The sequence below is a fragment of the Podarcis muralis genome, chromosome 8 (assembly GCF_964188315.1).
Source record: "Podarcis muralis chromosome 8, rPodMur119.hap1.1, whole genome shotgun sequence".
In the NCBI taxonomy this organism is placed as follows: Eukaryota; Metazoa; Chordata; class Lepidosauria; order Squamata; family Lacertidae; genus Podarcis; species Podarcis muralis.
In genome coordinates, this window is record NC_135662.1 from 84,343,670 (window position 1) to 84,369,239 (window position 25,570).

The 25,570-nt window shown below is 45.2% G+C and overlaps 1 protein-coding gene across 7 annotated transcripts in view; it reads left to right on the forward strand.

Annotated features, from left to right (window-relative positions):
- DGKH (diacylglycerol kinase eta) overlaps positions 1-25,570 on the forward strand; it is a 105,732-nt gene that overhangs the window by 24,687 nt on the left and 55,475 nt on the right. For all 7 annotated transcript variants that reach the window (XR_013394055.1, XR_013394059.1, XR_013394056.1 and 4 more), the window contains exons 2-5: positions 13,929-14,039; positions 14,883-14,963; positions 20,757-20,861; positions 21,157-21,289. Coding sequence is in view for 1 of the 7 variants with exons in the window: in XM_077933429.1 (XP_077789555.1) it covers positions 13,929-14,039; positions 14,883-14,963; positions 20,757-20,861; positions 21,157-21,289 (430 nt within the window). In the remaining 6 variants the exon portion in view is untranslated. The remainder of the gene's footprint in view (positions 1-13,928; positions 14,040-14,882; positions 14,964-20,756; positions 20,862-21,156; positions 21,290-25,570) is intronic.

Genomic DNA, 25,570 nt, shown 5'->3' on the forward strand with positions numbered 1-25,570 from the left:
ATTACACTGCATATTACAAGGACTATCAAAGGGGGGTGGACTAGCATTGATCGGCCATAATCCTCGAACCGCACAGTCACGTACACAACGGCCCTTCTCCAGATGGCGGGGCAACCTTGATAACCATCATGATGGGCTCAGACGAAATGCTATCAGAAACACAATAAACTGCATACGATAGTGTATTCCATACAGACTCCAACAAAGGACCCTGGCCGGATTCCCCTCAGGGGGCAGGAAGACTTCGCCCTTTCCTTTGTTCCTGGAAATGACTCATGTGAGGGGGGAAGAGGAGGTCTCTGCCAGGTATCAAGATACTCAGATTACCTGGGTAGCTCCTCCTCGACTCCTCCTGTTCCTTAATAAAATCATGATGTAAATATGATGTAATTCTGGGGGTGTAGTCAAGGGGATTAGTGGTTAATAAAAGTTGGGGTCTCCCATTGTTCGGGGCTTCCATCTTGCTTCACCTCGTGGGCGGTGGGAGTCCTGTCGCGACAGTCTTTCAATAAAGACCAAGCCTACTGGCTGCTGTTTTGCTCTGACTTGCTCTGGTTGGTGTCTTTGTTTCGTCCAAGGGAGCCCTCGGATTTTCCTGTAACAGTACTAAGCTATGGTTTTCCCAGTAGTGATGTATGGAAGTGAGAGCTGGACCATAAAGAAGGCTGATTGCCGAAGAATTGATGCTTTTGAATTCTGGTGCTGGAGGAGACTCTTGAGAGTCCCATGGACTGCAAGAAGATCAAACCTCTCCATTCTGAAGGAAATCAGCCCTGAGTACTCACTGGAAAGACAGATCGTGAAGCTGAGGCTCCAATACTTTGGCTACCTCATGAGAAGAGAAGACTCCCTGGAAAAGACCCTGATGTTGGGAAAGATGGAGGGCACAAGGAGAAGGGGACGACAGAGGATGAGATGGTTGGACAGTGTTCTCGAAGCCACAAACATGAGTCTGACCAAACTGCAGGAGGCAGTGGAAGACAGGAGTACCTGGCGTGCTCTGGTCCATGGGGTCATGAAGAGTCGGACACGACTAAATGACTAAACAACAACAAATCCTTCCTTACTCATGTTTGTGACTTCAGCAGAGTGCCATCCCTTTGCAGCTTAAAAGGGAAGCTTTGATAGGCTAGTTTTAGCTGTTTAGCTTAAGTAATCCAGGATGCTTAAAGGCAGACAGGATTTCCCCAGTATTACCTCCATTTCTTTCCCTTAAAATAATAACTACACACAATCTAGTAAAAGGTAAAAATAGCAATTACTCACTCGGTATACGTCTTGAACGATAACAGATACAGCAGCTTGGTGCAGGCAGGCTTAAAATGCGAATTGAGTTACTAAGACATACTAAAGCCTAGCTTAAAAACGGAGTCTGAGCTGGAGCTTAGTGTTACGGATGTTCTTGCGTTGCAGATGTAATGGAAAGGAGAGGATGTGCCCAGGCAGGGAGGAATATATACAGTTATGCCATTTTCCTGCCGGGACACTATAGGGAAGTGATCTCACAGAGTTCTCTCTAGCAAGTTTACAGGAAAACTCTGTGAGCCTCAGCCTCTTTGTGTACCTCTCTGACAAAAAAGAAATAGCTGCATGGTATATGTAGCCTCAGAGACGTGGGTGGCGCTGTGAGTTAAACCACAGAGCCTAGGACTTGCCGATCAGAAGGTCGGCGGTTCAAATCGCCGTGACGGGGTGAGCTCCCGTTGCTCAGTCCCAGCTCCTGCCCAACTAGCAGTTCGAAAGCACGTCAAAGTGCAAGTAGATAAATAGGTACCACTCCAGCGGGAAGGTAAACAGCATTTCCGTGCGCTGCTCTGGTTCGCCAGAAGCGGCTTAGTCATGCTGGCCACATGACCCGGAAGCTGTATGCCAGCTCTCTCGGCCAGTAAAGTGAGATGAGCGCCGCAACCCCAGAGTCGGTCATGACTGGACCTAATGGTCAGGGGTCCCTTTACCTTTACCTTATATGTAGCCTCAGAAGCGAAGGAGTCACAAAACGATACTAGGACCCTACAATTTGAATCGTTAACACCAAAAAAGGAAAGGTCCATCTGCTCTGGGGGTTGGAGGTGTTGCTTTGTAACTCAGAACTGGTGTTTGTTTGCTTTTGTCCTCCTCCCTCCTCTCTCTCTTTTCCTTTTATGCCCTGTCTTTCAGATTGCAAGCCTGAGGCCAGGGAGTATTTTATTACTGATCTCCATAAGCCACTCCAGGATCCGTTTTTTGACCAAGGAGCTGCGTAAAAATGCTTAAAATAAATAAGGGAGAAAGGAATTTTCGTAGGGGAGAGCACTCCGAAGTTCGTATCAATTAAAAAGAGATTGGGAAGTGTTACAGCTACACTGTGTTACTGAGACGCAGTAGCAAGGAGAAGATAGTGCCTTTTTACAATTTCTGATAGAATTGTAAACTGTGTGTGCTCCTTTTGCTGGAAATTTGTAGAGCAATCCTAAACGGTAGATAAAACTTGCTTTATGAGGCTGCAGAAGCCAATGTTTTGCATTGAAGGGGCTCAGAATCTTGCAGTTCAGAAAGAAGCCATAATATGAAGCAGCTAGCTCTGCGCTTTAGATAATAGCTGAGAATTATTAGCATAATAGAGGCAAGTTTGCAGTTAGCTCATTGCTAAGTGCCATACAATAGGTGCATGTTTTGTGGGATGATTTAAAGTGATGGATGAAATTAACCAGGAGAGAGAGAGAGGGCTATTTTAATAATCAGAAAAGCAAATTTAAGTGACTTTATAGAGCTGGGTTACTTTAGGTTAAGAATTTTATATGTTCATTTAAGAGACAATTTGGCACGGTGTCCAAAAAATTACAGCAAAGTAAGCTTCTTCAAGTAATTGCTTGCTTGAGAAATCATGTGGATTTGGTTTAGATCACAGACTGATGTTGTTCCTTGTTGAAGTGCAAAGGGGGAGGATACAGGCTGTGACTCTACTTAGCCTGAACTTGGTTTAGTAGTCAATATGCTTGCTTAGCAGGGTGGCGCTGTGGTCTAAACCACTGAGCCTCTTGCGCTTGCCGATCAGAAGGTTGGCAGTTCGAATCCCCGCAATGGAGTGAGCTCCCATTGTTCTGTCCCAGCTCCTGCCAACCTAGCAATTCAAAAGCACACCAGTGCAAGTAGATAAATAGGTACCGCTCTGGCGGGAAGGTAAACAGTGTTTCCATGTGCTCTGGTTTCCATCACGGTGTCCCGTTGCACCAGAAACGGTTTAGTCCTGCTGGCCACATGACCTGGAAAGCTGTCTGTGGACAAATGCCGGCTCCCTCAGCCTGAAAGCGAGATGAGCGCCGCAACCCCAGAGTCGCCTTTGACTGGACTTAACTGTCCGGGGGTCCTTTACCTTTTTACCTTTTACTGGAAGAGTTAGATTATTTGGCACCTCATTTTGGCATTTCTACAAGATTCTTTGAGGATAAGATCACTTGCGTCCATTCTGAGCTGCACTTGACTAACATAGCTGTCCGGAGTCCAGTTTTTATTGCACAAATTGTTTCTTTTTTATGCCACATCTTTCCTACTTTTCACATACTTTCCCTGGTTGGTTCTAGTGAGCTGGTAACGTGAGTGCGTGGCTTGTTATGATAATCAAGGCCTCCTGGCATAGTTAATCTGTTTTGAAGGAGGTGGTTGTTCTCCCCTGGAAAAGATGTTCCTCTCTTGATCCTCAAGGTATTAGAAACCAGAGTCTACATTTCCATTCTCTGCTCAAGAAGTTGAGCAGAGATTGCCAAACAGTTTCTTGTGGGTCTGGATAAAACGCATTCTATTGATATGGATCAGTCCAGCTTTATCCTGGGGCTGGCACTGAGTTTGTTATGGTCCCTCTGTGCTATGACAGGGACAGGGGGAAGATGATTGATTCCCTTATGGATTCCCCTGGATCTTTCAGTGGCCTCTGATATTATTGACCATGGCACTCTTCTGGAATTCCTGGAGAGCTGAAGGCTCAGGTGCGCTGTGCTCTGTTGGATGAGTTCCTGCCTTGCCGAGATGTTCTAGATAGAAGATAATATTGGGAAGCTTTTCTTCTCTTTTGATTCCTGAGTTTATTTGTAACCTGTTTTGATAACAGTTGCTGAAAAGAGCTCTGTACATTGTCAAATGTATATCTATTGTCCTCTGTACAGCTGCTGATTGGGGGCCTGTAGGAAACTTTGGCTTCTTCTGTTAGTACAGTGGAAGAGGTTCTGGAGATCGCTTCAGGTTTTTTCTCCATGTGCTGCAATCGTTTGGTTCCCTACCTGCATGCTGCGTAAGGTGATGGTGGGGAAGCTGAACTGTAGTCACAGAAGGTGAATTTCTCTTTCCTACCGCCCTGTTTCAAGCACCTCTTTGTGGAAAGGTGCCTTCTAGCATCACTTTCATTCTAAACATTATGTGTGGTGAGGAATGGGCACTTAAGTTAAGGTTACCAGATTTTTTCCAATGAATCTGGGGACACTTTTCAACTTCAATGGATTTTGTATGGGGACTGATTTCTGTGGGATGTGAAACACAAGAGCAGTCAAGTACAACATTGCTAGAGTGAACATGTTTACACATGGGGAGGAATGTTTGTTCAGCCAGCAGGTAAACTTCCTGTTTCCTTCTGGGCTGGGACAGACTTCCTCTGCATGTGACTAGAGGTGGGCATGGCCTCACCTGTGCAGGTAGCGATAAAAGCACAGGACATGGCAGCCATCTCTCTCTCTTTTGACTACATGCATCGAAGAAGCAACATCTGCTTAGCCAAAGATGCTCTCTTGGCTTCTAGCCAAGAGAGGACAAAGGGACTGTCTTGTTATGAGATAGTTTCCAGGTATATGTTACTTTTCTAAGCTAAGTCTGCCTTCTGGGATCCGACTGTGAACTGAATGATGTGTGAGTAAAACTTTTTATACTTTTATAGAAGACTGTTTCGTGTCTTATCTTTTATGAGGGAATAAGGGGGAAATACCAGGACAGTTATTATAGAGGCTTTAGCGAGCCTGAGCAAACACATCTGCTGCAAGTTTAGAAAGGGGGATGTTACTGTGCTAAATTGTGAACTTGTTAACACAAGTTGGAAAGGCTATAATCAAACAATATATCCTCTCCTGCATCCCTGAACATTCCCACAATTTGTAAATCCGGGGACTGTCCCCGGGAAACGGGGACGTCTGGTAACCTTAACTTAAGTCTTTCCCCCTGTCTACTATTCCCTGATCCAAATCCCCCCAGAATCCCACCCCCAATGGCTTTTCTGCTTGGAACATGCAGCAATAACGCTGCTAGCACATTGGCAAAAGCTAAGCAGGGTCCGGTATGGTTTCAAATTGGATGGGAGACTGCGTGTTGAGATCCCCTCATTGTGGGGTATTGGACTAGAGGACTCTCAGGGTCCCATCCAACTCTATGATTCTGTGAATTTTCAGAGGACTACCTGGGAGATGAATGATGTGCCATAAATTTGCAGCGTTTGCCAGACTCCCCATAACATAGAATTCTCTGGGTGGCTTACAACGCTGGTATAAAGGAATATAAATACATTTGTAGTGTATGTACATTATTTCTTCCTCATTCTTTTCTCCCCTGCACATTCCCATCTTTCTACTTCTCTTTACAAAATGCAAAGTAGAGCAAATGTTGCATTTTAAACTTGTGCTTCCTTATTGACAAGTTGAAAACAACACTTGTTTATTTAGCTGGATGCCATTTCGTATTGCTGGGACATTCCAAGTGCTCTTTGTAGAACAACTTGTATTGATACGGACTTTCTGGTGTTTCAGACAACCCAGATGATCCAGCCCATTTTCAATTAGACTAAACTAATTGTTGATACTAGAAATGAGTAAAGAGTCACAGCAGCATTGCTATAAATATAGCAGACCTGTGTCTTAACATCCTAAAGGTCTGTACTAAGGCAGCTGCGTTCAGATCTCTACCTGTAAGTATATTACAATTTCGGAGGCTGATTTTCGCCCTGAATAAATGTAGTTGTATATCACGATGATATTCTTGCGCACTTTGAAATTGAAAAGAGTATTGACCCAGCAAAATATATCAAATTGCTGTATTTTGTATTGAAGAACAAGCATTTTGAACTGCATTAACACTAACTTTAGCAGTTCTTTGTATTGAACTATCTTACGAAAAGTAAAAGGTAGTGATGTTACAATCCTTTTTTTGTTGTGGTTCTATAGAACTGTGTGTGTTATTTTGTATAGAATGGACGGGGGAGACTAGACATCTAATTCTTGCATTTAACGAAATGCGGGGAAGTTTAAGGGTGTGAGTTTAATGTAGGGAGAGACTGAGGCAGTGCCAAGTGAGCAGGAGGAACAAACTTATGTATTGCAGGTTTTTGATGGGATATTTACGGAGGCTATTTGCAGACGCCATCAGACAGGGGCACTGGGTGACACATTGGCGACCCCAACATTATTATCACATAGATGCTTGGAGTGAGACTGACTCCAACCAGGTTTTCTGCCTCTAGTGCTTTTACTAGTAGCTCAGTAGTGCAAACCACAGAGTTTAGTGGCCATTAGTGTCAAATTATGAGAATGCTTCCTTAAAGAAAAAGATAATGAGGTTAGCTGCTCGTGAATGTATATCAGTGAAGAAACTTCAAGTCAGGGCTTAATTGCCATTTGCACAGAAAGTTGAGTGTGAAAATAACAGGGTGTCATTGGAGAGTTTGACTAACTGTTACAGCTGACAGGATACAATTACTTTGCAGCTCTTTTCTAACAATAAAAAAAAAGTGTCGCTTCAAGTGATTTTCTTTTCAGTATTGTATATTCATATTCTGCACTTGTCTGGAGGGGAAGATCTTAATCACAGGTTAAAAATCTGCTATTTTTCTCCCCTTCTTTACGGCAAAGTTTCAAAATCAGCTTTTTTGTGTGTGAATTGCATGCAGACCCTTGAGCTAGAGGAGAGCTTGTAGGAGTTTGAGATCCTGGCTGGGAAGGAGCCTAATGCTTTATTAAAGAAAAGTACAGTGGTACCTCGGGTTACAGACGCTTCAGGTTACATACGCTTCAGGTTACAGACTCCGCTAACCCAGAAATAGTACCTCGGGTTAAGAACTTTGCTTCAGGGTGAGAACAGAAATCGCCCGGCGGCAGCGGGAGGCCCCATTAGCTAAAGTGGTGCTTCAGGTTATGAATAGTTTCAGGTTAAGAACGGACCTCTGGAACAAATTAAGTACTTAACCCAAGGTACCACTGTATAGACTTATAGCAGAAGCAGCCTGCCCATTGTCCTTGCTCCGACAAACTCAGGACGGACAGCAGTGAGCACCTCAGTAAGGAGATGTCTTGTCCGCATCCAGCCCAAAGTGTGTGCATTCTGTTTACAGTGAAGCAGTACACGTCACATTGCTCAAAGAGATGGGCATATAGGTGGCCAGTCCCCAAAACATTACCAATGGTTCACCCTTTCTGGGCTCACAGCCCAGTATTTCCAGACCCACAGGCAAACGGTACTTTCAAAGCAAACCAATTAGTGTACACCCAAGCAAGTACACCAGCATATATGAGCTCATTGCTACAGCAACTACCAATTAATTTTGGGGTTATCTTGACGGCCATCATGGTGTAATCCTTGTTTCTGGACCAGTTCACCTTTGGTTTACACAGCTATCACTCCCCTCTTTCTTTAAAAGAAAATTCTATATCATCAGACATTTTAAAAAATGGAAGTCGAAAGTAATTTGTAACAATTTTAAATATCAATAGTAAAACTCAAATCTGTCGAATTGAGTATAGTTTTTACATAATTGCCTTCATCTTTCTGCAATACAGAAAATGCCACCCATTCTATCTTCTGATGATCTGATCTCGAAGTTTAAAAGCTGCTGATGGAGGTAGCAAGATTTACAATTGAACACACTATTGGATTATCTAAAAACCAGAGAATATGGAGCCTATATAATCCCGATTGCACTGTGGAATACATAAACTGGTAGCCACTTCCGATTTATATAGCTTTCCCCCCTTTCTTGACTGCATAGTTAGTATTGATCTGTTTTGTAAATTAACCTATTTGATGGCTTCTTTCTTTCTTTCTTTCTTTCTTTCTTTCTTTCTTTCTTTCTTTTTCTTTTATGTATATCATTGATTTCTAGGCTGCTCATTCTAATTGCATAGCTGTGAAAAAGAAACCCATTAAGGAGCAATTCCTAGGTTTAATACGTCTTGGATGTCCGTTTTGGAAATACTGAGCTATGTGGACAAATGGTGCGATTGGGTGTTAGGCAGCTCCTTGTGTTGTTCTTGTGTTTAAGAGACTGACCTATGAACAGCAAATCACTAAGGGAGCCGTCCTATGCACAGTAAACTGGTGTAAAGCAAGCAGGCGTTAGCTGAGTCGAGTGGAGTGCAAGCTTGGAGCCTTTTTGAATAGATCCGAGGTTAATTGCTAAATCCTGGGGGGCAGAACTAATCTATTCCACTCCATTTCTGGCCATTTGCACTCCATTTGCACATTGCAAATGCCTGGTTCTTGCTTTCTTCCACTAAGCCTTTAGTGAGACTCCCTCTTTGCCTTCGCTTTCCCCTTGCCGGTAAGCCAATAAGGAACATTGCTGGGAAGGCACCAGACTGCGATTTTAAGAAAAGAGGGCAGGGTTTTCTGTTTTTCAGCTGCACTGAAGGGTTCTTGAAAACCCGGCATATATAAAAGGAGGCTGCTGGAAAGCAGCTCTCTGGTTGGCCTATTCGGCGTCTCAGAGGATTGCTTGAGTCACACAAGAAAGGGGAGACCACAAACATCGCTTGCTATTCCAGAGGGAGATGCTGAGTTCTGCTTGAAGGCACTGCTGTCGCATCATCTGCTTATTTTAAGCTACAGTGAAGGAACGCTGCAGGCTCTCCAAATAACCTGGATAGGTAATATTAATGCCTCGCTACCTCCATTTCCCCCCTATTCCCATTTGCTTAGTTTTGCTCCAATCTTGCTCTTGTGAGATGAGACGCCTTCTGCTTTGCATGTAATATTTTCCCCTTCCTAGTTCGCTTGCAATCCCATAGCAAGCAGGGTCTTTAAAAACTCTGCCTTATAATTCCTTATTAGGCGACTTTGCCGCTTTCCCAGTAACTAAGTAGATGGCATGCATGAATAAGCTTGTCAACACTGTTAACTTTCAAGATTTAAAGCTACTTTCGTCGTTTCTAATTCATTTTATATTGGCCATGTTATTGCAGTCGTACCTTGGATTTCGAACAGCTTAGTTCCTGGACATTTTGTCTCCCAAACGCCGCAAAGTCGGAAGTGACTGTACCGGTTTGCGAACTATTTTTGGAAGCCAAACGTCCAATGGGGCTTCCACTGCTTCTGATTGGCTGCAGGAGCTTCCTGCAGCCAATCAGAAGCCGCCCTTTGGTTTTCGAACATTTTGGAAGTCGGAACGGACTTCCGGAATGGATTCCATTTGACTTCCAAGGTATGACTGTATTTTAAAACCTGTGTTTATTTACAAATAAAAATATTAGAATTGTCGTTGCAGTGTGTGTTTTTGCTAGCCATAGAGAGCATGTGCAGGAATTTTGGTCCATGCTAAGTTTTCCCAGGCAAAGCAAAGGGTGTCTAAGGCTCAGAGCCTATGCAGTCCTCTCTATTTGTGTGTCTCCAGTAAAGATCCCAAGTATTGTATTGCTACTTGCGTCCCTACACGCGTAACACTCAAGTAGATGTGAATGCATGCATTCCTGCAGGGGCAAATCTGCTGATCAACAACACTAGGCTTCTTTGTTCTGTGTCAGCGCTAATTTGTTTAAAGGATGAGGTGTGGTTTATAGGGTGAATTTGAAAATGTCAGTCTCTTCAAGAACAAACATCCAATTCTGGATCCTCCGCCTCTCCCTGCTGAGCGGTGGCAAGACCCGAGGCATTTCAGGCACTCATCCTGGGACTGTGTTCCTTTGGAGAACTGAGGCATAGCAGAGGCTGTCGTAGCTTTCAAAAATACAGTTTATTCACCTATTTGCACCTTCCGTCTTCATGGAGAGAGTCCAGATCTTACAGTGTGGCCATTCCAAGAGGGGATGTGTTCCCCTTCCCCCACAGCAGTGCAGCCACAGAGTCTGGGTCATCTCTCCCAGCCAACCTTCAGCCAGCCTGCCCAAGATGGATCTCAGTATCTCTTCCTCCTCCTTCTGCCCAGAACACTCTGCTACAAAACTCCCTTTTCTTGTTACCTCACACCCTGGCAACCTTCCAAACCCCCAGTCTCTCTGGGGGCAAGGGGGGGAGGACAGTTCTCTTGTGTTGCCAATGGCCCTCAGTTGCCCTCTATTGTTTCTTAATGGCCCTAGCTAGGCCAGGTTGTTTTGCACAGGCTAGCCCAGGAATTCCTCTGCAGCTGGTATTTCTGCCTTGACATCCCAAATAATTCATAGGTTCTTTTTTGGGGGGTCCCCCAAATATATAACAATTATCAAAGGCAACTGTTGGCACTTTGGATTTCACTGGCATTTCAAACTGAAGAGTATTTTGGGAAAACTTGCTATGTTATGGTATACATGAAAACATTAAACTATGCATCGAATTAAAAAGTAAAACTAGTTTGTCATAGACATACTCTTCATTTGACGTAAGTGCTAACTGCAGTAAACTAAAAGGTGAAGGTTGATTTCCATCCTATGTGATATTCTGTAACCATCTGTTTCTGAAAAAAACATCTTGTATCCTTTCCCACGTGTTTCTTTTTGCATTTTCCAGCAAATATTCTTTATTTGCTACATTGAGAAGTCTTGGGAATTCTATGTGCTTTGTTTAGGGAGTGCTCTGAGTCTTTTCCCCTCAAAAGGGCCTTCTGTGTTGCAACATGAATGGGAGCTGATATGGAGAACCCCAGAAACTTTGGGATCTTCTGGAGAGATACATTAGATTACTCTTTTCTCATTGCTAAGGCTGGAATCAGCTCTCATAGTCTGAATCACCCTGCTACACCAAGTCTGTGGGGCACAGGTGAAATCCCCCTTACATTCTTCCAACTGTTTTGGATCCAGTGTGCATTTTATTCTGCCTCATGGAAGTTGTTGTGAAACTTTTTGTTGGAGTAGAATGAGAGGAGCGGTTGACCAGGATGGGCTACAACACATGTTGTGCTCCCGAATCATGTGAAAAATGTCATGTGGTCAAAGGGAACGATGTGATGAATGTTTCTAATGGTGAGCCACATCCGTGGTGCTGCCATTGTCGCAAATAATAATAATAATAATAATAATAATAATAATAATAATAATAATAATCCTGGCAGCTTCCACAAAGCTGTAGAGTAAAGCAGAAAACGGTGCTGTGTCACAGCCATGAGACACGGAATACTTTTGACATTTCCCCAACTTTATATGTGAGTTTTAGTCCTTTCTAGGTGTGTCCTAGGAAAGCCACCAGTTCTGCATCTTTTCAATACATTGTTGTTGTTTAGTCGTTTAGTCGTGTCCAACTCTTCGTGACCCCATGGACCAGAGCATGCCAGGCACTCCTGTCTTCCACTGCCTCCCGCAGTTTGGTGAAACTTATGCTGGAAGCTTCAAGAACACTGTCCAGCCACCTCGTCCTCTGTCGCCCCCTTCTCCTTGTGCCCTCCATCTTTCCCAACATCAGGGTCTTTTCCAGGGAGTCTTCTCTTCTCATGAGGTGGCCAAAGTATTGAAGCCTCAGCTTCAGGATCTGTCCTTCCAGTGAGCACTCAGGGCTGATTTCCTTCAGAATGGAGAGGTTTGATCTTCTTGCAGTCCATGGGACTCTCCAGAGTCTTCTCCAGCACCAGAATTCAAAAGCATCAATTCTTCGGCGATCAGCCTTCTTTATGGTCCGGCTCTCACTTCCATACATCACTACTGGGAAAACCATGGCTTTAACTATACGGACCTTTGTCGGCAAGGTGATGTCTCTGCTTTTTAAGATGCTGTCTAGGTTTGTCATCGCTTCCAATACATTAATGATATGTCAAAGTAATATTTGGTGCTTAAAAATCATGAGTTGGATCCAGCTAGTTGCATTTAGGCCCCATTGAAATCAATGCGAAAGTTAAGCTCCATTTGCTTCAGTGGGTCGCAGAGAAAGTAAGTCCACCTGAATGGGGCTTCCTGCCAGGTAAATGATGAGATGTATTGTGGTCCATGAAAGGTTAGGCCAGAACAAATTTGTTACTGGCTAAGGTGTCTCAGTGGTCTTTTTTGTTTCAGCCTTAAATAGTTACTATGCTGTGTTTTCTTTTATGAATTAAACAAAACAAATGGTTTGCTTAGCTACTCGAGGAAATGACTTTGTAATACAGTTGTACGTTGGAAGTCAAACGGAATCCATTCCAGAAGTCTGTTCGACTTCCAAAATGTTCGAAAACCAAAGTGCGGCTTCTGATTGGCTGCAGGAAGTTCCTGCAGCCAATCGGAAGTCCCCTCGGACATTCGACTTCCAAAATTAGTTCACAAACCAGAACAGTCACTTTTGGGTTTGCGGCGTTCAGGAACCAAAACGTTCAGGGACTAAGTTGTTTGAAAACCAAGGTACGACTGTAATGGTAAACTCAAGGGCGAGTTGTTAAATCTTGCATCAATTTGAGCTGCACACAGTTTTGAAACACATCCTATTTGAGAGTTACCATACTTTTCCATGTATAAGACTAGTTTGTTTGTTTTACTGAAAAATTATGTTTAAAATTGGGCGACGTCTTATACATAGGTAGTAAAAGGTAAAGGTAAAGGACCGTGTCCAGTCAAAGGCGACTATGGGGTTGCGGCGCTCATCTCGCTTTCAGGTCGAGGGAGCTGGCGTTTGTCCACAGACAGCTTTCTGGGTCATGTGGCCAGCATGACTAAACTGCTTCTGATACAACAGGACACGGTGAAGGAAACCAGAGCGCACGGAAATGCCGTTTACCTTCCCACCGCAGTGGTACCTATTCATCTGCTTGCACTGGTGTGCTTTCGAACTGCTAGGTTGGCAGGAGCTGGGACAGAGGGATTGGTGGGACGTGGGATTGGTGCCGTGAGCCAGAGATGCTGCGCAGCATGTTATTGGTGTCTGCAGCAAGGGGTGGTGTTGATTGGATGTTGCTGTGGCAATTGGGTGGGCAACCCCCCTAAAAGAAATCTCAACAACTGTGTGCAATCTCCCTCCGTTTTATTAATTTTTAGTCCCCCAAAATAGGAGGCGTCTTATACATGGGGACGTGATATACACGGAAAAGTACGGTATATCATATTTAATTGGCATAATGGTCAGTATGTTCTGACGGAACAGTGTAAATTACAGCCAGTGAATCGCACCATGTTTCCCAACATTTCCTTGGTCAAAGATTAGGTTTGATCATGATAAGATGAAAGAGGAGACTTTGTGTCATATTTCTTCGTCTTTTCTTCTGGGCCCAATTCCATGTGGGCTTCACAAGTTTATCCGCTATGGACTAGAAGTGGATTTATTTATCTGTAAGTGTGCAGCTTATGCAACCACTTGTGAACCTACGCCTGCTGTTGTTGTTTTTTAGTGTGCAGCGTCTGTTTCGGAATAAGCCATTAGGTTACAGTGATCACTGTGACATACTGGATCTCCTTGAGAACTTTTAATTAATATAACCATACTGCCACCTTGTGGTAATTGGGTAGAATTCAGTCTTTCTAATGAAGTCATACTGATAGGGTTTTAATTCAGATCAATGAGTAAAAGGCAGTGCTTTAAAAAAAAATATGTTTAGGGGTACTCTTATATTTCTGCTCATATTGAAAGACTGCCCCTCAATGAGGCCAAACTTAGATTCACAAAATGTTTAGGGGGGTGCGTACGGCTGCGTCCCCTCAGAAAAAAGCACTGGTAAAAGGCAAACAACCCTGGAACTAGGTCCAGGTTTCAGTTTTTAGAAATAAGATAATTATTTTGCAATATATGTAACAATTTTGGCACATGTGTAATTTTGCATTTTCATTTCTTTTTCTTCCCCCCTCAAGACCAGTATAAAGGAAGGATTACTTCTGAAGCAAACCAGCTCTTTTCAGCGATGGAAAAAACGTTACTTTAAGCTTCGGGGCCGTACACTTTACTATGCCAAGGATTCAAAGGTAAAGATTCATTCTGATAGAAATCAATATGCCGTCTCTATAGTACTAACTGCGTTTGGGTCTTTCTCTCTCTCTCTGCCTATTATGAAAACAGTTTTAAAAGTAGCTCCCCCTGCTTTTGTAAAAATTAGTTGTGTTGCCTGCATAGGTTCCTTGTATTTTTCTAGCACATTTAAAAAATAAATTAGTAGTGGGTTTGATTTCTGCTTTCTGGGATGAAAATGTTAGGTCAGGGGCAGGAACATCTGGTTTGCAGGCCTAGCGAGCATTGACTGATTCCCTGGCTTTTACTTTAAAACCCCCCCTGAAAAGATAACGGGCAAGTATCATTCCTGTGTACAGTGGTGCCTCGCAAGATGAAAAGAATCCGTTCCGCGAGTCTCTTCGTCTTGCGGTTTTTTCGTCTTGCGAAGCAAGCCCATTAGCGGCTTAGCGGATTAGCGCGCTTAGCGGGCTTAGCGGATCAGCTGTTAAGCGGCTTAGCAGATCAGCTGATAAGCGGCTTAGCGATCAGCTGTTAAGCGGCTTAGCAGATCAGCTGTTAAGCGGCTTAGCGGATCAGCTGATAAGCGGCTTAACGATCAGCTGTTAAGCGGCTTAGCGGATCAGCTGTTAAGCGGCTTAGCGGCTTGGGAAAAGGGGGGGGGGGAGGAAAAAAACCCTGCAGGAACTCGCAAGACATTTTCGTCTTGCGAAGCAAGCCCATAGGAAATTCGTTTTGCGAAGCACCTCCAAAACGGAAAACCCTTTCGTCTAGCGGGTTTTCCGTCTTGCGAGGCATTCGTCTTGCTGGGCACCACTGTATGTAGAAAATGAAACACATCCTCTGTGTTCTTTTCACAGTCTTTAATCTTCGATGAAGTTGACTTGTCCGATGCCAGTGTGGCTGAATCAAGCACAAAAAATGTCAACAACAGCTTTACGGTATGCTTCCAATATTCTTGATGTTCTAACAAGTTATAGCATGCTTTTGAGTTTTTCGTTTTGCCTTTTAAAAACTTGTGACGGTGGAATTTCTCCGAGTGTTCTTAAGAGGAGTGTGTTTATTGAAACATTTCTTTCATCTGACAAGAGCATGTAACCTATAAACAATCAATTATTCTATAGCATGGACAAAGAGACACACTTAAGGATTTAGGAAGGGGAGGGACGATATTACAGGAGGGACGTACATATTGACACCTGGCCGCTCACAAAACTAACAGTTAAGTAATGTCCAAGTCATCAGAACAGTTACTGTATTTTTCGCCCTATAGGACGCACCGGCCCATAGGACGCACCTAGTTTTTTGGGGGGGAAATCAAGGGAAAAATTTTTATTTCCCCCCCAGGTTTGTGCAGCCATCCCCAAGCTAGAAGAGGGAGACGGAGCGCTCCGTCTCCCTCTTCTGCCTTCAGGGACAGCCTCTCTAGCCTCCGTGGGGCAGCAGCTTGCCCCGCTGTACCCCGAGCTTATGGGGATGGCGATGGGGAGAAGCAAGCTTGCTTCTCCCCCCCGCCAGCCTCCAGATCAGGTCCGGGAATAGCGGGGTGGCGGCGCTCCGCCTGCCCGCTATCCCCCGAGCTTGTGGGGTTGGGGGGGGGAGAAGTAGGCTTGCTTCTTCCCCCCCCCCCGCCAGCCTTCAGATCAGGTCGGGGAAGAGCGGGGTGGCGGCGCTCCGCCTCCCCACTATCCCCCGAGCTTGTGGGCTGCAGGCTGCTGCCTGCAAGCTTTGCGAGCCGGCGGGACCTCCCGCCGGGCTTGCAAGGCTTGCGGGTAGCTTCCTGAAGCCTGGAGAGCGAGAGGGGTCGGTGCGCACCGACCCCTCTCCCTCTCCAGGCTTCAGCGAAAGCCTGCATTCGCCCCATAGGACGCACACACATTTCCCCTTCATTTTTGGAGGGGGGAAAGTGCATCCTATAGGGCGAAAAATACGGTATTTTATTTCCAGCAGAGAGGTTCAGGAACAAGCTATTAGAGGACTCCTGCTCTTTGAGGTCCTGTTTGTTTTTGTGGCTATTCCACCATGTGACCGGTCTAACGCATGGCGAGGGCAGAAAGAGGGTGATCCGAAAGCAGGGGGTATTGACATCAGTTCCTTGCTGTGGCCAGGTCACTTCCTGTTGAGATTTAAACTTTCATTGCCTTTCCCCCTCTACAGAGGATGGGGATCTGTTAGGATGGTCCACCCTTGGAGGCTGGTGGAGTTTCCAGATGGCTGTGGGAGATTTTCTAGCTGATATGACTGGTGCCCCTGTAGAAGCCTTGGTCGACTTCTTTATTGTTGTTGTTGTTGTTGTTGTTGTTGTTGTTGTTGTTGTTATTATTATTATTTATAACCCACCCATCTGGCTTGGTTTCTCCAGCCACTCTGGGCTGCTTTCAACAGAACTTTGAAAACAGAATAAAAATTCAAACATTGCTTTCAGATGTCTTCTAAAAGTCGGGGAGTTGTTTATTTCTTTGACATCTGATGGGAGGGCGTTCCACAGGGCAGGCGCCAATACCGAGAAGGCCCTCTGCCTGGTTCCCTGTAACCTCACTTCTTGCAGGGAGGGAACTGCCAGAAGGCCCTTGGTGCTGGATCTCAGTGTCCGGGCTGAACGATGGGGGTGGAGATGCTCCTTCAGGTATACTGGACCGAGGCCGTTTAGGGCTTTAAAGGTCAGCACCAACACTTTGAATTGTGCTCGGAAACGTACTGGGAGCCAATGTAGGTCTTTCAAGACCGGTGTTATGTGGTTTCGGCAGCTGCCCCCAGTCACCAGTCTAGCTGGCGCATTCTGGATTAGTTGTAGTTTCTGGGTCACCTTCAAAGGTAGCCCCACGTAGAGCGCATTGCAGTAGTCCAAGCGGGAAATAACTTAGAAGCCCTGGTCAACTTCTATATTATTATTATTATTATTATTATTATTATTATTATTATTACTACCCCACCCATCTGGATGGGTTTCTCCAGCCACTCTGGGCTGCTTTCAACAGAACTTTGAAAACAGAATAAAACTTCAAACATTAAAAGCTTCCCTAAACAGGGTTGCTTTCAGATGTCTTCTAAAAGTCGGGTAGTTGTTTATTTCTTTGACATCTGATGGGACGGCGTTCCACAGGGCAGGCGCCACTACCAAGAAGACCCTCTGCCTGGTTCCCTGTAACCTCACTTCTCACAGGGAGGGAACCGCCAGAAGGCCCTCGGTGCTGGACCTCAGTGTCCGGGCAGAACAATGGGAGTGGAGATGTTCCTTCAGGTATACTGGGCCGAGGCCGTTTAGGGCTCTAAAGGTCAGCACCAACACTTTGAATTGTGCTTGGAAATGTACTGGGAGCCAATGTAGGTCTATCAGGACCTTCTGAAACATTTGAAAGGCTTGGACCATTGACATAATAATTTGTGAGCACCTTCTCCTTCTTTGTGGAGCCTGTTTGGCTCCCTGGTATACTCCAGAACTTAAGGTGGGGAAACAAGCTGGGAGGCGGCTCAAATGTAAGTGGAGAAAAATGCAAATCGAGGGCTCACCATCGAGTCTGCCTTGTGGCAGTGAAGGCAGGAAAGAAGGCATAATCAGCTGCCTCCGTTGCATCCTCAGTACGTTGTGTGGCAGATCTCTTCCAGGTAGTGTGGGGCCTCTTGCAGTCTGGCCCAGAGGAGGTGGTGGAACCATCGGTAGCTCACTGTGACTTGTTTGCAAAGCATTTTGAGGACAGAATCGCTTGCATCCACCGGGCTCTTGACTCGGCTGTTACAGCAGCTGAATCTCAAGGGATGTCTAGAGCACAGTCTAGTCCCGTTATTTTGGATGAGTTTCAGTTGTTAAGACTCGAGAATGTGTCCCTCTTGGCTGATAAAAACCACCAGAGAGGGGACAGCTGGCTGGGCCAGGGAGCTGATTCATGCCTCTTTATGAGAGCTGGTGGTCCCTTCCTGCTTGAAGGAGGCAGTGGTAAAACACTCCTCAAGAAACACTCCCTGTTAGATGTTACAGGTTTCCAGACTAGCTGGTAAATGCTTAGCTTATTTCAAGTTGTTTCACTTCAGTTCCTTAGTTGCATAGATGTTACAGCTTATTATCGTATTTTTCGCTCCATAAGACGCACCTGACCATAAGACGCACCTAGTTTTTAGAGGAGGAAAACAAGAAAAAAATATATATTTTGAATGTAACCGTGGATGTATGATTTTTGTGGCTCATAGTGGCCACAGACATGTGATCTGATGGTGAATTTGGGGTGACCCAATGCAAAAAGCCTGAGGATCCATGTGGATCCGTGCTTTGTAACCACATTTTTGCACCATTGCAGCCCCAGGAAACAGTGGATATGTGATTTTCTTGGTGCAGGCTGTAGCCATGGACATGCTATGTGATCTGATTTGGGGTGACACAATGTAAAAATCCTGAGGATCCATGGGCTTTTACCTTCCCCCTCCCAGTCAGCCTCCAATGTCCCTTATCTCTCTTCCGATCCCACCGATCAGCTGTTTCCTTTCAACACTCCCTTCCCTCTTGTTTGCCTTAGTGACTTTTCCTTAGCTGGAGCAGTTTTTTGCTCCTCCTTTTCTTCTAATTTCTTTCCTTATTGCTTTAGTCTTCCTGTTTTCCCCCTTTGCAAGTTTGCAGTCTATACCTCCCCCCTCCCAGGCAGCCTCCTTTATCTCTAGCGTCCCTTATCTCTCTCCCCGATCGGCAAACGATCAGCGGCTTTGTTTCAACACCCACTTCCCTCTTTCACAAAAAAAAGCATGATCTGCTTTTTGCCACTGGGCAATTCAGCTCCAAGGACCACACATTCGCTCCATAAGACACACAGACATTTTCCCTTACAGTGGTGCCTTGCAAGACGAAATTAATTCTTTCTGCGAGGTTTTTCGTCTTGCGAATTTTTCGTCTTGCGAAGCACGGTTTCCTGGGTATTAACGGTTTTAAGAAAAAGGAAACAAACTCGCAAGACGTTTTCGTCTTGCGAAGCAACCCCATAGGGAAATTCGTCATGCGAAGCAACTCAAAAAACAAAAAACTCTTTCGTCTTGCGAATTTTTCATCTTGCAAGGCATTCGTCTTGCGAGGTACCACTGTACTTTTTAGAAAGAAAAAAGTGTATCTTATGGAGCGAAAAATACGGTACTTTGGTTCTTAAACAAGGTGGTACTTTCTGTCAGTTTTCCAGCCTTTTGACAATCCCACTCCTGATGTTTTTCCAAATAGTACAACAGATCCAGGGGATCACCACGCCCCTCCTAACTGGTTTAGGATTCTTCTCTTTCTAGAAGATCTCTCCCCTCTTGACTGACATGTGACCCAAGTCCTCCTCACAGCTTCTACTTCTTCTGCTCAAACCCAGCCCTCCAGTTGACACCTTTCTGAATGCACTCCCAAGACACAACACCCTATCTTCTGATCTGAGCTCAGGGACTCCTTTCTCTAGCTGTAGATATTTTTCTTAGAGTAGACGTTGCAAATGGATCAGAACCAGCCAGTTGCTCATCTCCCTTTCCTGAGCAAGGTTCTAAAGCAGGTGGTTATGGACCAGATCCAGGCACTTTTGGAGGAAACTGGTTTTCTAGATCCATTTCAATCAGGTTTTAGGCCCGGTTTAGGCTTGGTCATCTTGTGATAACCTTTGTCGGGACAGAGACAGGGGAAACATGTCCTTGTTAATTTTCCTCGACCTCTCCGCGGCTTCGGATACCATCAAGCATGTATTGCATTGTGGGGAGGATTCTGAAGTCTTTTTAATATGTTGTTAACAATTATTGTGTGGTTAAAAACTGTGATTTTTAAGCCACCTCGAGGTTTTGGAACTTGGAAAAACAGGATTTAGATCATGGGAATCAATCAATAAATTGGGTTCCTGTGTGTGAGTTGTGCATTTTTGTGGGGTAGATATGTTTGAAAAGGTCAGGAGGTGGAGAAGAGGTTCTTCAGTTCCAGAGGCAGCTTGTATATATAAAACGGCTTGCAAGGGTCTCCCTCTTCCTTGTGACTCACGGATTGTGCTGCTTGTGGTTAGTGAGCTTGTTAGAGACCGAAAAGAGCAGTTTGGCGAAGAGCATCTTCCATGGAAGAAATAAATGGCAGAGACTGCTGGGTAAGTCAGAGAGGAGGAAGTCAGACGATTTTGTGTGTTGCTATTAGTGGCATTATAAGACAATTTTTTCCATCATTATGTGGAATGTGAACTCTGAAGCTTTTGTAGATATTAATTTGCTATGGTCTAACTTAATAGCCTATCAGAGAGCACGGCAATGGAATGGGAAAATAATGACGACTCTGACAAGGAAAGAAAATCTTCTGAACGCTCGCTGCTTAAAGGTTTATGTTGTTTGGCTTTTTAAGTTAAGGGTACCAATATAAACCACAGTTATTGTCTTCACTCACTGCTTTCCCTATGCTTTATGCACACATATCTTATTTTGATTGCAAAGTAATATAAATGCAGCGTCATACTGAACACTGGAATATAAAATATGTTAAGTATCCTTACAACCTAGGCTTGCTGTTCTCAGAAGGGCGATGAATCTGAATTTCCTACTAGAAATAAACAAGAATCTCTCTCTCTCGTGAATTACAGTACACAGGAAAACATTTACAACTGATAACAAACTTTTTGTCTTTGGAATTTATTAAGGTGATCAGTATTTACAAGAATTATGAGATCTTGCTTTTTCTGTGTTCTTTGTTACCTTGTCCTCCTTATAGCAATTCGGAGTCATCATAATAAGTGATCTTTACCCCCCCCCCCCAGGTAATCACACCATTCAGGAGATTAATATTGTGTGCAGAGAACAGAAAAGAGATGGAGGATTGGATCAGCTCTCTGAAGTCCGTACAGTCCCGGGAACATTATGAGGTAAGAGGAATGCTGCGCGTCTTGCGCTTTTTAAAACTGAAATATTGCCGGTTTTTCAAGATGCAGTAAAGGGGGAAGAAAAGGTGTATGTCCCTGATGCGGTGTGAAAAATCCATGGAACTAAAATAGAGATTTGGTTAAGCCTGATATAGCCATATAGTTCATATTATTTTTGTTTAAAGAGCCTGGGGAGTATTCTTTTTGGAAGGTGATTTTTTGAAATAGGTGGTTTTAGCTGCTGCTGCTGTAGTGATGTCCTGTTGCTGCAAATCTCTCTTAACTTCTCCTTCATTAGGCTGCACAGTTTAATATGGAACATTTCTCAGGGATGCACAACTGGTACGCCTGTTCCCACGCTCGACCCACCTTCTGCAACGTCTGCAGAGAGAGCCTTTCTGGAGTTACTTCTCATGGCCTGTCCTGTGAAGGTAAAGGCGGCGGGGGCCCCCACCCCCCATTTTGCATTATCACATAATTAAGTGGTGACACGTAGTAGAAGAATGTATATCATATTAAGCTAAGTAAAGGTAAAGGGACCCCTGACCATTAGGTCCAGTCATGGCCGACTCTGGGGTTGCGGCGTTCATCTCGTTTTACTGGCCGAGGGAGCCGGCGTACAGCTTCTGGGTCATGTGGCCAGCATGACTAAGCCGCTTCTGGCGAACCAGAGCAGCGCATGGAAATGCCGTTTACCTTCCCGCCGGAGCGGTACCTATTTATCTACATGCACTTTGACGTGCTTTCGAACTGCTAGGTTGGCAGGAGCAGGGACTGAGCAACGGGAGCTCACCCCGTTGCGGGGATTCGAACTGCCGACCTTCCGATTGGCAAGTCCTAGGCTCTGTGGTTTACACCACAGTGCCACCTGCGTCCCTATCAAGCTAAGTAATAATTCGCTATTGAGCTTCAGTGAACATTGTAAAATCATTTAGTCCAACCCCCTGCAATGTTTTTTGCCTTTAAAATATAGGGGTTCCTGAAAAGAACCTTTCAGGATTCTTGTTACCCTTGTTTTCTTCATTGTTAGCTTGGCCACGTTGGCCCTGCCTGCCACAAATGCCTTGTTTTAGGAAATTCATTTCCTAGGAAAATAACAAGGCGGTTTTGTCCCCCCTCCCCAATGTCTAGATATTGTACTGTTTAACTCTTGTGTTGGCGATATAGAGCTGAACTTTTAGCCACATCCGTCACGCCACGTTGTCATCTACCAGCAACAGTGCGTTGCATTTGGTTGTTTGTAGATCGACCCAAATGTGTGGGTTGCTACTCACGTGTAGGAATTCTGCACATGAGCAGGAGCTTGCAAAGTTGGGTTTCTGTGAAGACAGCTGTTTGCAACACACACTGGGAAATAAGGACGCAAGACACAAGGCTGAGGAAGGTGGGTCACATTTGTTAATTTAATGGACCAGATCCACCGTAGAGAACCAGGGTGTGAGATATTAACTGATCGTAACCAGCCGTGGACAGCCACCCGATTCCAGATACCCCTTTCCTCAGGCCCTCCTGTTTCAGGTGACTAGAGAGTCCTCCCTGCTTCATCCCCTCCCAGGGCCCCACAACTCTGGTTGATCTAACAGGTTGGCTTCAAAGCTGCCCCCTACATTGCCCTACATAGCCCTGAAGGCAAGTCTCTGGAGTAGAGGAGGTTAAGGGGTGATATGATAGCCATGTTCAAATATATAAAAGGATGTCATATAGAGGAGGGAGAAAGGTTGTTTTCTGCTGCTCCAGAGAAGCGGACATGGAGCAATGGATCCAAACTTCAAGAAAGAAGATTCCACCTAAACATTAGGAAGAACTTCCTGACAGTAAGAGCTGTTCGACAGTGGAATTTGCTGCCAAGGAGTGTGGTGGAGTCTCCTTCTTTGGAGGTCTTTAAGCAGAGGCTTGACAACCATATGTCAGGAGTGCTCTGATGGTGTTTCCTGCTTGGCAGGGGGTTGGACTCGATGGCCCTTGTGGTCTCTTCCAACTCTATGATTCTATGATTCTATTCTATGATTCTCTGGACTGCACTCATCACACTGAAAGGTGCTCACCAAACCTTAATCGCCAGATTTTCCTGAAGGGCCTCCTACCCCCTCCTACATGCCTCAAGGGTCCTGCATCCGAGGTAGAAAAAAGAGTGGAACACTGTACGTCCCTGTTTAATAATATATTTAATTTTATTATTTATACCCCCGCCCATCTGGCTGGTTTCCCCAGCCACTCTGGGCGGCTTACAACACATCTTAAAAAAATAAGGAAAACAGCAATCTTCAAAAACTTTCCTAAAAAGGGCTGCCTTCAGATGTCTCCTAAAAGTCAGATAGTTGTTTATTTCCTTGACATCTGAAAGGAGGGCGTTCCACAGGGAGGGCGCCACTACCGAGAAGGCCCTCTTGCAGTATGAATTTTTATTACCATCCAAAATGAGAGTTTATTTCCTAGTATCTTTAATTTACTTCTGGGGGGGGGTGTGTGTTTAAACCCTGCTGTGCATATTTGTATTCTTAGAAACAAAATAACAGGTTTTGTGTAATCCTACAAGACAGCTATTACGCTGTCTGACAAGTTAAACTGCAAGTCCCAGGACGTGGATCTTGTCAGATTAGCGCTTTTGCTTTTTTTGGAATCAACCAAGGCATTTGGAGAGAGCAGCTGTTCTTGGAGAACTACCAACGCAAAGTTTCTGGGATGGTGACAAGCTTGCAGGCAATATTCTTTAATTATAATAAACAGTAGCTACACTGCTGCAAGGGTTTACATCCATTATCCCATAAGCCATGGGTTTCCTTAGGTGGCTTTCACAAACCACGGTCCATAAGCCTCAGCTTTCCATCTGTGAAGTGGGAACCACTTACTTGCAAACAGGAATAAAGGTTGGGATACATTTTAAGTGCTGACAACATGAAGTAGATGGGCAGCCTGATCCTGTTCAGGAGATTCCTTGCTTCCCATGCAAAACAGGAACTTCCTGTCCTTCTGACTGTCAGTCTCTTCTAGTTTTGCCAGTGCCTATGCATTGCAGTACTGTGGGGGACGCGGGTGGCGCTGTGGGTAAAAGCCTCAGCGCCTAGGGCTTGCCGATCGAAAGGTCGGCGGTTCGAATCCCCGCGGCGGGGTGCACTCCCGTTGCTCGGTCCCAGCGCCTGCCAACCTAGCAGTTCGAAAGCACCCCTGGGTGCAAGTAGATAAATAGGGACCGCTTACTAGCGGGAAGGTAAACGGCGTTTCCGTGTGCTGCGCTGGCTCGCCAGAGGAGCTTCGTCACGCTGGCCACGTGACCCGGAAGTGTCTCTGGACAGCGCTGGCCCCCGGCCTCTTGAGTGAGATGGGCGCATAACCCCAGAGTCTGTCAAGACTGGCCCGTACGGGCAGGGGTACCTTTACCTTTACCTTTATGCGTTGCAGTACTGTGGCAGAAGAACCAGGTTTTTCCATATCCTAGGGGGATTCATGGACAGCCTCGTGCCTCTCTACATTAGCCCTTGTGCTGTGAAGCAGGTAATTCCCACAGTGGACTCCTGCAAGCAAGCAAGGCGCCACTTTCTCTTGGATGCTTACTGTTGTGTCTAACCACCCATGGGGATGTGGGTGGCGCTGTGGTCTAAACCACTGAGCCTCTTGGGCTTGCCGATCAGAAGGTTGGTGGTTCGAATCCCCACGATAGGGTGAGCTCCCGTTGCTCTGTCCCAGCTCCTGGCAACCTAGCAGTTCAAAAGCACACCAGTGCAAGTAGATAAATTGGTACCACTGTGGTGGGAAGGTAAACAGCGTTTCTGTGCGCTCTGGCTTCCGCCACAGTGTTCTGTTGTACCAGAAGCGGTTTAGTCATGCTGGCCACATGACCGGGTTTCTGTGGAGAAACGCCGGCTCCCTCAGGCTGAAAAGCGAGATGAGCGCCGCAACCCCATAGTCGCCTTTGACTGTACTTCACCGTCCAGGGGTCCTTTACCTTTACCTTACCTTTAACCACCTATCTATGAAGATACCACAGACGTCTGCTGCTAGTGGACTTGGACTGCCTTGACTGCTATGTGTATAAACTAATATGAGGCAGGCAGATTTGCTGTGTTGTTTTAGACACCTGCAGAACACTTTTTTGTTTTGTTTTGATAAGCCTGCCCAGCTGTACAGTTTATATTTGATAGTTTTTAATTTTTTTGTGGATTTTAGCTCTGTTTTATGTACCGTGATATTTGCACACTGCTCAGAGAGCCTTTTGATTATGTGGCCTATAAATCTAACTAACTAACTAACTAACTAACTAACTAACTAACTAACTAACTAAATTACCCTCAGTAGTTTGGTAGAGTTGGAATAAGTGTGATATGAACACTCTTCCAGCGCACTGCTGGGAAGGATTCGAACTAAACAGTTACCTTTTGAACAATTTACATTTTTAACACTTCCTATTGCGGGTGGTGCTGTGGGTTAAACCACAGAGCCTAGGGCTTGCCGATCAGAAGGTCGGCAGTTCGAATCCCTGCGACGGGGTGAGCTCCCTTTGCTCGGTCCCTGCTCCTGCCAAACTAGCAGTTCGAAAACACGTCAAAGTGCAAGTAGATAAATAGGTACCGCTCTGGCAGGAAGGTAAACGGCATTTCTGTGCGCTGCTCTGGTTCGCCAGAAGCGGCTTAGTCATGCTGGCCACATGACCCGGAAGCTGTACACCGGCTCCTTCAGCCAGTAAAGCGAGATGAGCCCCAGAGTCAGTCACGACT